At 48.9% G+C, this 12,667-nt stretch overlaps 1 protein-coding gene across 10 annotated transcripts in view; it reads right to left on the bottom strand.

Annotated features, from left to right (window-relative positions):
* The window catches only part of eif4h (eukaryotic translation initiation factor 4h), a 255,384-nt gene that overhangs the window by 191,091 nt on the left and 51,626 nt on the right, over positions 1-12,667 (bottom strand). For 8 of the 10 annotated variants that reach the window (XM_072469176.1, XM_072469177.1, XM_072469179.1 and 5 more), the window contains 2 exons: positions 11,064-11,239; positions 2,111-2,175 (listed from right to left, as the gene is read on the bottom strand). In XM_072469176.1, coding sequence (XP_072325277.1) covers positions 2,111-2,175; positions 11,064-11,239 — 241 coding nt within the window. Of the gene's footprint in view, positions 1-2,110; positions 2,176-11,063; positions 11,243-12,667 lie in introns of all 10 variants that reach the window. The other 2 variants (XM_072469184.1, XM_072469182.1) reach the window with 1 other exon arrangement.

The following is a 12,667-nucleotide window of genomic DNA, read 5'->3' as shown; positions in this document are numbered from 1 at the left end:
TTCTGGTTTGGACAAGTCTAGGCGTTTGGTGGATTCCTTTGCAAGGTATAGAAGACCAATCACAACATGGTACCATGAGTGCTGAAGCTTTAATGATAACAACGGCAGTGACAACGTTAGGCATTTTGCTGGAAGATTGATCTGGTGAACTGCAACCTGAGGCGACTCAACATGCTAGAAGATGCTGACGCTCGAGATGGACGGACTGAGAGCCCGCCACCAGCTTCAGATGTCCGGTAGTGTAGATGAAAACTGGCGGTTGTTCAAGCAACAGTTCAAACTCTATGTTTCGGCCCTAGGCCTAAAAGGTCCAACCTGATGAAAGGTGAAACGCATTGCTGCTAATGGTGGCAGGTCCACAAGTGATTGATCTGTATAACTCGTTTGCGCTCGATAATGAGGAGGATCACAAGAAATATGATGAAGTGGTGAGGCACTTTGATAAGCATTGTTCCCCAAAAAAGAATGACACGTTTGAGTGGCATATGTTCGGTGCTCAGTTAAAATCATTCTTCTATTGTGCTTAGAGAGGTTACGGCATGATAAATAATTAAAAGCTTGGAGAAGTAAAAGTTGTTGCTTTGCAATTAGGGGTACCTTTAGGGTTGAAGGATTTTTGAGTTTAGTTTGAACAGGATATATAGCAGTTGGTGATAGGTAGTAAGAGAGAAGGCATCTCTCACAGCTCTGCTAGAAGCAGTCAATCCTCCATGTTTTCTAAAGAAAAATGTCTAAGTTACAATCCTTTGAGCCAGGGTTCTATTCAGGAACCTTCCTGTCCAGTAGTAACACCATCTGGGATTGTAACATTTCTTCTTCCAACTCTGCTTTGGAGCCTTTTCTCTTGCAAATTCTTTCTGTGCCATCGCTTCTGGTACTTCTCATCAGGTCAGAATGCTGCTCTCTTAACCTTCCAGTTTTAAAATATTTTCTCCAGCTTCTGTGAGGATCTGGCTTATTATTGCTACCATATTGTAAGATGTGTGTAGCTCAGTAGGTCACATGAAGAGGTTCTGAGTCTTGTATAATTTAACAGTAAGTGTTTATTATTTACTTGCAACTATTTCCATATATACAGAATAATGTCTAAGCTAGGAGCTGTCTCCATGCTTGCCACTACACATGTCTCTGTCCAGTATGAGACTGTCTTCAGCTGGGTGGTACCATACCCAATCCCATGTTAGCTTTTTCTATGCCAGACCCTTGTACTGCAGATGTCAGCAGCCCAAAAGCATACCATGGACATCATCATTGCAGACACTAAATGACAGCTGGATGGAGCTACCAATTCCAATGTCACACCATTACACACCCAACCATTGACAAATTGAAATGAAATGAAAGTTGCCATAGTCCCCGAGGACCATGGGCTGCTCTCCTCTTTTGAGGGAGAGCTGACTGGCGGTGATTTAACTTGCGGGTCACCACACCTCAGGCAAAGGGAAAGGTTATGGATAACTGTAGGCGAAGGGTGGCACGGTGGCCTAGTGGTTTGCACTGCTGCCTCACGGCGCCGAGGACTCTGGTCACTGTCCGTGTGGAGTTTGCACATTCTCCCCATTTCTGCGTGGGTCTCGCCCCATAACCCAAAGCTGGGCAGGGTCGGGGAACTGGCCACGCTAAATTGCGCCTTAATTGGAAAAAAATAATTGGGTACTCTAAATTTTTATAAAAATGGATAACTGTAGGCGGTATGGGAATTGAACCCACGCTGTTGGCGTCGCTCCGCATCACAAACTAGCCACCCAGTCATCTGAGATCAATGTCAAACATGTACTCATGATGAAACTTACAGACTCAATGCTCATAATGTAGATGACATGCATAGCAAGCATGACAAATTTTATTCTAGCATCACATAAATACTCCCAAAGTCTGGAGTTAACTCAACATCACGTTAAAGCAAGTTGTGTTCCATTAGAAGCTGGAGCCAAGTTCCAAAATGATTCAGAAGGCCCAGCAAGTGCTGTCATTTAAGATACATCTAGTATACAAACTAGATACAAGAAGTCCGGACAAGCCATGCTTACAAGCAGCAATCATTCTGAAATTTAGAGTGTATTTAGAACAATTTGTCAATATTTTGTCAGCTGCTACTGAAAATACTTACTGCTCCATCATACGTCAAAGCTTCTTTAAGAGAATCCAAGTCATCAAATTCTACATAACAAAAACCTGAAAAACATTTAAACTCAATTTACATACAGTACTGATCACCATCATAAGCATGTGTGGAAACACAACTGTTGGGACACCAAATCAACAGCTGTTATTTCACATGAGTTAGAAGCACTGAAACGAGACAAAGTAAATGCCACTTTTGCTGAGAGCTGGTAAATGGCATCATTGGAGGAATCATGGCTGATGACCACATGTGTACTGTCCAGTCAGAGTCAGGCAATGGAAGCCCTAATTATTTTCTACTCCACCTTGCCCAGGGTATTAAAGGGCCAATATCTGACCACCTAGTTTCACCAGAACTGAGATCATTTGACTTAGCTCAGGCTGGACATGGGAATTAGGATCTTTCCAGGTCTATTCTTTAATTGGTCTGTTGTAATTGCAATGCTCAGATTGGATTACATTTAAATTCTGCTTCCAGTTTCCCTGATAACTCAGTGAGCTTATCTATTTGATAATCGAGCCATTGAGCCCAGGAAGGGAGGCCCGAGGCTGATCCCTAGTTTGTGTTAAGCTGATCTCAGCTACAATGATGGAAAATGCATTGCAGCTGACCCCAGCCTTTGTGCTGGAAATTGGTATTCAACGCGTGTTGATGGAAGTGCATTGGAGTTGTGACTGCTTCCAAGTGCTCAACCCACCTCCAGGAAAAATGGTCACTCTTTTGGATTTTCATGCAGACATCCCTAAATTGAGATGGAGTCAGATTTCCTGTCCAAATAAAAGTAGTAGATAGTTTCTTGAAGGTGGAAAGCCAATCAGAAGACTTCCACCTTGAAAGCAAGTTACAAAGAGAGGTGGGGGTATGGTGCAGGGGGAGTGAGTGTTGCCTCCCCCTGCCTTCCAATTGGAACCCGTGTCTGGGCAGTTAAACTACCTGATGTTGTGTTAAGAAACTGGAGGCCAACTGGAAAATCCCATTTGGCTACCTTTAAGTGTGGGTAACATGGCCCTTAATGAGCATAACTGGCTGCCTGCCTTATGGAGGTAGGTCGTCCTGCAGGCTTTGAACCTGCCTTGGCAAAAATGGCTGGTGCTGTGAATGGAAACTGACAAGCCCCCCAAGGGAGGAGGGAGGGATGGGCCGTTTCCTGGACCAATTGTGGTTTCCAAAGGTGGAAGAGGGACTGGCGGCGGGACTGGTGCTCCCGATTGGGCTGGAGGAGCTGATCAAAGGGATAGGAAGCATGCAGGCGGGGAAGGCACCGGGGCCGGACGGTTTCCCGGTCGAGTTCTATAAAAAATATATGGACCTGTTGGGCCCGCTGTTAGTTAGGACCTTTAATGAGGCAAGGGAGGGGGGGACTTTACCCCCGACGATGTCCCGGGCACTGATCTCCTTGATCCTGAAGCGGGACAAGGATCCCCTGCAATGTGGGTCTTACAGACCGATTTCCTTGCTAAATGTAGATGCCAAGGTGCTGGCGAAGGTCTTGGCCACGAGGATTGAGGGTTGTGTGCCACAGATCATCCATGAAGACCAGACGGGGTTTGTGAAGGGGAGACAGTTGAACGCGAATGTGTGGAGGTTTTTGAACGTTATCATGATGCCGGCGAGGGAGGGGGAGGCGGAGATAGTGGTGGCAATGGACGCTGAGAAAGCCTTTGATAGGGTAGAGTGGGGGTAGCTGTGGGAGGTGCTAAAGAGGTTCGGGTTTGGGGAGGGGTTTGTCAGGTGGGTTAGGCTGTTGAATGAGGTCCCGATGGCGAGTGTGGCCACAAATAGGAGGAGGTCCGAGTACTTTCGGTTGCACCGAGGGACGAGACAGGGGTGTCCCCTGTCCCCCCTGCTCTTCGCACTGGCAATTGAACCCCTGGCTATGGCACTGAGAGGGTCAAGGAACTGGAGGGGGTTGGTGCGGAGTGGGGAGGAGCATAGGGTGTCGCTTTATGCGGACGACCTGCTGCTGTATGTGGCGGACCCGGTGGAAGGAATGCCAGAGGTAATGAGGATCCTTAGGGAATTCGGGGACTTTTCGGGGTACAAGCTCAATATGGGGAAGAGCGAGCTGTTCGTAGTTCAGCTAGAGGACCAGGAGAGGGGGATTGGCGAGCTCCCACTAAAAAGGGCGGAGAGGAGCTTCAGATATTTGGGGGTCCAGGTGGCCAGGAGCTGGGGGGGCCCTGCATAGGCTTAACTTTACAAGGCTGGTGGAGCAAATGGAGGAGGAGTTCAAGAGGTGGGACGCGTTGCCGCTGTCCTTGGCGGGTAGGGTGCAGTCAATCAAAATGACGGTGCGCCCAAGGTTTTTGTTCCTGTTCCAGTGCCTCCCCGTGTTTATCCCGAAGGCTTTTTTCAGGCGGGTTAACATGAGTATAATGGGATTTGTGTGGGCGCGAGGGACTCCGAGGGTGAGAAGGGTGTTCCAGGACAGAGTAGAGATAGGGGGGGGCTGGCGCTGCCCAACCTCTGTGGGTACTGAGCCTCGTGCACGAAGAGGAAGAATTCACCCTCCCTAGGGCATCTGCCCACGTCCCCTCTTCGATCTCCTCTCCCAACTCCTCCTCCCACTTACCTTTCAACTCCACCACTGAGGCCTCCTCCTCCTCCTGCATCACCTGGTAAGTTTGCGAGATCTTCCCCACTCCCACCCACCCCCCCGAGAGCACCCTGTCCTGTACTGTGTGTGGCAGTAGCCGCGGGAATTCCACCACCTGCCGTCTGGCAAATGCCCTTACCTGTAAGTACCTGAAGGTGTGCCCCGGGGGAGAGGGAGAGGCCCCATCCCCTACCTACCCCCCCCCCCCCCCCCCCCCCCCCCCCGGTGTCCTCCGTAATCCTCACCCTACTTAACCTTCCTATCTCTATCACCACGTCTAGGTGTGTCCTCAGGATGCACATCTGAGGTGGAGGCAGCCAGCTGCCTACCACGTCCCGTGCCCTTCGATGCCCCTGGCGGGCGTCCTCTGGGGGCTCTGAGGCTGGAGGGCCCCAACGCACTTGCCGACGGCATTTGCTCAGCCGTGCCACCCTGTCCTGTGTGCTGACTTTGAGACGCGGCTTCATCAGTGGGGTGGAACTCGGGGGAGCATGGTGGTCACCACCCCCACTCGATGGGAAGTGTCCAGATTGGCACCCAGTGCCCCCTCCTCCCACTCGGTGATCATAGGGCCCCAGGGTTCATCTCGAACGGAGGGGCAGCTGGATTGAGCCCTGGCTGCCACTGCGCCATCTGGCTCTGCCAGCCTAGGCGGCTCCCCAATGTCTGCATTATCGTGTTGACACCCTCGGTAATGCTCCTCAGTGATTGGGTCATGATCTGCAGCGTCTCGGCAATGCCCATCTGCAACTGGGACAAGCTCTGCAGTGCCTCAGCCATTCCCATCTGAGAGCAGAACCTCATCAAGGTCGGCCTAGTACTGGATCACATCTCTCAGTGAGTTGGATATTCTACCGAGATGCTCGGCCATGGCCGTCACCGACTGCGTCACGCCTTGGACCCCTCCATTAATGGTGCTGACATCATGCACCAGGCTCTCCACTGCGGTCAGCACACTAGCAGTGTTGGCCATGCTCCCACGTATTGCCAGCGACATCTCCTGTGCCCGGAACCTATGGGACTCTTCCAATCGGCTATGGAACTGCTGGAGTGTCGCTGACATCTCCCTCTGAATATCCCAGCAGCACCCTAACCTCTCCATTAGCTCCGGATATACCTATTCCATAGGCTCAGCATCTGGCTGGGACCTAGCTGTATCCTGGGATTCAGCAGACCTCCAACTGCTGTCTCGCCTAGGCATTACTGCCTCCACCTGATGTACATCAGCAACTGTGTGGTGCTCACCAGATTGTGCACCAGAAGCCTGAACACTAACGTTTCCCACCGACATGCATGTCCCTGGGTTGGTGGAGGGTTGGGATGACAGCTGTGATGCATCGACTGTGACATCCTCGGAGCTCTCCACCGAGGTGATCTCATGGGATGCAGGGGATGGGGCCACCCAGGATGAGCCGGCGCCATCGGCTGGAGGACCTGCGGGAGAATGGACCTGTGGTCAGTGGGAGGGATGGGTCAGTCAGTATGGCAATAGCTCTGGTTGGACAGGTCCGAGGGCAGCACGGTGGCACAGCTGCCTCACGGCGCCGAGGTCCCAGGTTCCATACTGGCTCTGGGTCACTGTCCGTGTGGAGTTTGAACATTCTCCCCGTGTTTGCGTGTGTTTCGCCCCCACAACCCAAAGATCTGCAGGATAGGTGAATTGGCCACGCTAAATTGCCCCTTAATTGGAGAAAATGAATTGGGTACTCCAAATTTAAAAAAAAAAGATTTTTTTTAAAAAAGGTTTGACAGGTCCTCTGTGTGGGGCCCGGTGGATCCTCACCACTGCGGCATCCGTCAACCTCCGCATTAGTGACCGCTCAGACCGGCACCTCTCCACCAGTCTGCGCCCTCCTCTGGCGATTGTGGGAGAACTTCTCCTGCAGAGACACAGAGAGGACATTGCTAGCGGCACGCGTGGTTCACAGTGGTTGTGTGTGTGTGGGTGTGTGTGTGTGTGGGAGGGGCCTTGGTTTGGTGTTTAGCATGTTTGGTTGTTCAGAAGGGCTGGGTGTGAGAGGGTGGAGTTTCTTTGTCAGTCTTTGTGTGAGGTATGTGGGGGGGAGCGCGGCCACCTCACTAACAAACTTAAGTTAGCTAGTAAATGGGAGTGCGGTGGGGGTAGGGGTCGCGGTCGTCTGAGCCTGTGTGTACAGGTTTTGGCGGGCCTGGGAGGTGTGAATGGTGGGGGATGGGGAGTATGCTAAGAGGAACAGTTTTGCGAGGAAGTGATTGGGGGTTTCTGGGATGGGGGAAGGGTAGTTGGTTGACGTTGACTAGGGGCAGGGCCTGGTCTCTTTTGTGGGGTGGAGTGGGGCCGGGTCCATTTTGTCAGGATGGTGAGCCTAGGTAGTTGACGGGGGCAGGTACGCTCCGCGGGGCGGGCGGGCGATGTGGTGCTGCTGCAGGAGACACATCTGAAGGTGAAGGACCAGGTTAGGCTTCAGAAAGGTTGGTCGAGTCAGGTATTTTGCTTTGACAGCAGGGCCCGGGGGGTAGCGGTACTGGGGGGTAAGAGAGTGAGGTTTCAGATGGAGAAGGTGGTGGCAGATCAAGGGGGTAGATACATTATAGTAACAGGTGCTTTGGAGAGGAGGTTGGTGGTGTTTTGGTAGTGTGTATGTCCCGAATTGGGATGATGTGAGGTTTATGAAGAGGATGATGGTGGACAACCTGAGCCTGGACACGCATCAGTTAATTTTAGGGGGGGATTTAAATACGGTGGTGCATCCGAAGATGGATTGATCTAAGCTGTACTCATTGACCCTTTCGGGAGGAGCAAGGGTGTTGGCAGCGTTTATGAAGATGGGGGGAACGGATCCTTGGTGGTTCTTGCATCCAGGGTAAAAGGTATTCCTTTTCTCGCCAGTGCATTATGTATCTTCGAAGATTCATTTCTTTATTATGGAGAGGCTGTTGTCAGGGGTAAGGAAGGCGGAACACTAGGCGATCATTATTTCAGATCATGCCCCGCACTTGGTGGATGTGGTCTTGGAGAAGGGGCCTGCACAGAGGCCGGCGTAAAGGTTCGACGTGGAGTTGCTCGCGGATCCGGGTTTTTGTGTGACGATGGCAAAGATGATTGATGATTATGTGGGGTTCAATAAAAATGGGGCGCTCTCGCCATCAGCGTTATGAGAGGAGTTGAAAGTGGTGGTAAGGGGCGAGATCATCGTGTTTTAAGGTCAGGTGGATAGGGAGGCAAGAGAGGGGTGGCAGCAGTTGGTAGACAACATTTTGGAAGTGGATGGGAAGTATGCAGAAGATCCCACTTCGGAACCTTTGGCTAGTAGAAAGGAATTGCAGATGCAGTTCGACCTTTTGTCGACATCGAAAGCGGTGCGCCAGGTGAGGTGGGCAAAGGGTGCACTATACGAGTATGGGGAGAGGGCCAGTCGCTTACTGGCAGAACAGCTCCGCCGGCAGGCAGTCTGCCAGGAGATTTTAAGAGGTTTTATAGGTCGGAGCCCCCTGGGATGAGTCGGACATGAGGGAGTTTATGGAGGGGTTGGAGTGTCCCATGATGGGAGTGGAGGTTAGGGCATGATTGGAGGAGCCAATGGGGATTGAGGAGGTTCAGATGGCGGTAAGGAAGATGCATAGGGGCTGGTTTAGCACAGGGCTAAATCGCTGGCTTTGAAAGCAGACCAAGGCAGGTCAGCAGCACAGTTCAATTCCCGTACCAGCCTCCCCAAACAGGCGCCGGAATGTGGCGACTAGGGGCTTTTCACAGTAACTTCACTTGAAGCCTACTTGTGGCAATAAGCGATTTTCATTCATTCATTCAAGCATCGGGGCTGGATGAATTCCCAGTGGAGTTTTATAAGACGTTTTTGGATAGGCTAACGCTGTTGTTGGTGGAGATGGAGGACGTGATGACTAAGGGGAGTTTTTCTCTGTTGTTAAAAAAGGATAAGGCCCCCATGGAATGTGGGTTGCATCGGCCAATATCTTTGTTGAATGTGGATGCCAAGATTCTTGCCGGCATTGGCACTTAGGTTGGAGAGTGCCTTCCGCAGGTGGTTGGGGATGATCAGACAGCATTTGTAAAGGGTAGACAGTTGTCTTTGAATGTGTGCCGCTTGTTAAATGTTGTGCTCTCCGCATTAGATGGGGGGGGGGGGGGGGGGGGGGGGGGGAAGCAGGAGGTGGTGGTGGTGCTGGATGTGGAGAAGGCGTTTGATCGAGTAGAGTGGAATTATTTGTTTGCGGTGTTGGAATGGATTGGCATTAGGTTTGTGGTGGGTCAAATTGTTGTATAAGGAACCGAAGGTGAGTGTACGTACGAATGAGGTGAGCTCGGGATATTTTCAGTTGCATCGGGGAACAAGGCAAGGATGTCCCATGTGCCCCCCTTTTGTTTGTGTTGACGACAGAGCCTTTGGCCATTGCGTTGAGGAGCTCAGATAAGTGGAGGATAGTGAGGGGGGAGGGGTTGAGCATAAGATGCCCCTGTATGCTGATGATCTTTTGTTGTATATTTCCAACCGGGTTCACATGGTGGGGGGTATAATGGGGCTGCTTAAGCAATTTGGAGCTTTTTCGGGATATAAATTGAATTTGGAGAAGAGAGCTTTTTGGTTTTCCCGACAACCAAAACATGTGCAGGGTAGGTGGATTGGCCACGCTAAATTGCCCCTTAATTGGGAAAAAAATAATTGAGCACTCTAAATTTATATTTAAAAAAAGAAATTCTAACCGAAAGCTTTTTTTGTGTGGGTGGTTGATTTTGTCATTTGTCTGGGCAGGGAAGGTAGCAAAGATTCGCAAGATGGTGCTTTAGAGAGGGTGACAGTCAGGGGGTTTGTCTGCTGTATTATTATTGGGTGGGGAGAAGGTTCGGGACTGGGGTAGGGAGCCAGAGGCAATGTGGGTGAGGATGGAGACAGGCTCTTGCAGGGGGTCGGGGTTGAGGATGCTGGCAATGGCGCCGCTTCCGTTTGCCCCCGGGAAATATTAGGGTAGTCCAGTGGTGGTGGCCATGCTGAAGTTATGGAGGCAATTTCAGCAACATTTTATGTTAGGGATGGGGTCGGGTTTCTGGAGGAGGATATGGCATCGTTGGAGGGAGTTAAGGCCAAGTGGGAGGAGGATCTGGAGGTGTTAAGGCCAAGTGGGAGGAGGATCTGGAGGTGGTGCTGGAGGAGGGGTTGTGGTGTGAGATGTTTAGGAGGGTGAATGCCTCAACTTTTGTGTGCAAGACTGGGGTTAATACAATTAAAGGAGGTGTACAGGTCGGACCTGACGATGTCAAGGATGAGCTGGTTGTTTGAGGGGATGGAGGGCACTTGCGAGCGGTGGGAGAGGTCCGGCCAACCATGTACATATGTTCTGGTCCTGCCCAAAGTTGGAGAAATTTTGGAGGTCTTTTTTCAGCACCATGTCGGCGATCTTGCACTTGGACCTGGAGCCGAATCCCCTGGGGGGCCATATTTGGGGTGTCGGATCTGCCGGAGCTACAGGTGGGGCGGGTGTTTTAGCCTTCGCCTTGCTGATTGCTTGCAGGTGGATCCTGGTGGGTTGGAGGTCAGCTTCTCCGCCCTGTGCCTCAGTGTGGCTAGAGGACCGGACGATGTTCCAGTATTTTGAGAAGGTGAAGTTTACTTTGAGGGAGGCGATTTGACGCAGTTTCATAAGAGATGGGGGTCTACTTATTATTCACTTTAAAGATTTGGTTCCTGTCAACTGCTAAGGGAGGGGAGTTGGGACAGGTGAGGTTGTTCTTTGTTATTTGGGGGTTGGGTAGAGTGGGGGGTTCTTTTGTTATTTTTTAATGGGGTTTTGTTTTATGTACAAAATTTTAAAAACTGAATTAAAATATTTAAAAAAAAGAATTTTTATCGCAACCAAAGAGGTGACAGAAAAAGAATTCTCCCAGAAACTTGTGGAAAAGAGGTGCAAGAATGCTTGCAATATCTGACTGGAACTTAATGCTTAAAAAACGTAATAACAGAGGTTACAACCTCTGTTACAATAGCAGAAACATGAATTTCAAATCAAATTAAGTGTTCTTACATTAATATATCAGTGTAACTGCGGCAATGAAGACTCAGTTGTAATTTATTTTACTTCTTATACTTTTAATTTTACAACCAAAGACTCCAGCAACATTGAAGATGTAAAAGATTTGTTTTCAATTAAAAAAATTGAAACCAAGGATTTTTTTATATTAATAGAACTAAGAAATGGTTGGGTTGTAATATCCATAGAAATGTATTGAAAATCACTTGTGCAGTTTATAGGATAGGAAATAAACAGTTTTGAAAACTGTAAGAATGATTAAATAATCGGAAGAGGACAGCTAAATCACAAATAGAATCCAAAACTTCTTTTGGTCTATACCTTTGAACTTGTCTGTTTCTTTGTCTCTGACTAGTCGAACACTCCTTACGCTCAACTCCTTAAAGATGGCATCAATGTCTCCCTGCACAGTATTAAAAGGTAAATTTCCTACGTAAGCTGTGAATGGGGGCTCTGTCGGTAATTCCTTCTGTTTTCGAGGACCACTAACACGAGATCTTCTGAAACAGTAGAAAACAAAGTCAATCTTCAAGCTGTCCCAAGTGACATTTATCCCAAACTCCATTCATCTCTAAAAGTCACATCCCATTTAACAATTACTTAATAAGATTTGCTGGACCGCTTCGTTTTATCAAATTGTGCTAAAAGTAAGAAACTAATGTAACCTATCTTCCAACTCCACTTAGGCCTTGTTCGCTCCCTTTCCAAATCACTGTTCACGATTTAAACAAACTTTTATGTAAACTATGATGGTAATTATTTATGTGGCAGCTGGTTACTATCTGTTGTTCCTGGTGCATTTATCCAATGCCAGTACTAAATCTGGATATATTGGTTTGGGCAGCAATGAAAATTAATGGGTAGAATTTTAAGGATGGCGAGTGATCGATGCTCGCCATCCCGAGAGTTAGTCACAAGAGTGGGTTGGGAGGGGCTATTGCGGCGTTGGGGCTTAGGCCAAGGAGGGAAGGGCCCTGGAGCTCCAATATCCTGGTTGGAGGGCACTTAACTCTAAGGGGGTCTTCAGAGTGAGGGTGCTGTTCCCTACCGAGTTGATGAAAAGTTTAAATGCCACTTTCCACCCTACCTGTCAGCCTAAAAATTCAGACTGGGCAGGATAAGGCCCTTAAATGGGCATTAAGTGGACACTTAAGGACCCTAATAGGTGAATGGGCAGGTTTCCCACCCAAGGCCTTGCCCACCCAAGCATGAAATTGCTTCTGTGTTTGGGCGGGAAGTTTCCCGGCAGAATCCCATCCATTCAATTTCACGGTCTCTGCCTGCCTCAGAACCCGCCTTGAGGCAGTGTAAAATTCTGCACAATGTTTTAACAGCATGTGCTTGTGAATACTGTAATCAATATCAACCAGCCAGCTTAGTAACATTGGATGGCTACTGAGATTCTTGACAGCTTAAACGCACAAATTTCCATCTTGCAAATTGCAACTTACAATTAATTATGAGAGCTCTCAACTGTATCATATTGTTGGAATACAAATACAGGGGTGTGGAGCAAACAGTATCAGTAATGTTGGCAATGTGCATTTATTTGAATGAAATGAGCATTATAATGTTTATTCATCTGTAGACTTAGATTTAAATTCAAATCTCTCCTCAGTGGTCAATAATCTTATGCACAATGGGTATTGACATGGTTAATCCTGATCCACTTAGTCATGAAATTATTGCACAAAAATCTGCAGGATTTGTCACAAATTGCCAATATTATTCATCAGGGTAAGAAGTGTAGAAATAGAAATACAGCAGTAGGAAATGCTCTTCTGAAGGTGCAGGTCAAAGCACATTGTTACACCAAGAATGGGGTTTGCTCTGGATTGGACTGCCACCATGCAGGATGTCAAAGTTCAGAGATGTACTATTCCTCCAGCTTAGGTACCCCTCATGTCAATCAGCTTAAAATTAGC

This window comes from Scyliorhinus torazame, chromosome 12 (assembly GCF_047496885.1).
Source record: "Scyliorhinus torazame isolate Kashiwa2021f chromosome 12, sScyTor2.1, whole genome shotgun sequence".
Classification (NCBI taxonomy): Eukaryota; Metazoa; Chordata; class Chondrichthyes; order Carcharhiniformes; family Scyliorhinidae; genus Scyliorhinus; species Scyliorhinus torazame.
This window is presented reverse-complemented; position numbering and strand designations above follow the sequence as displayed.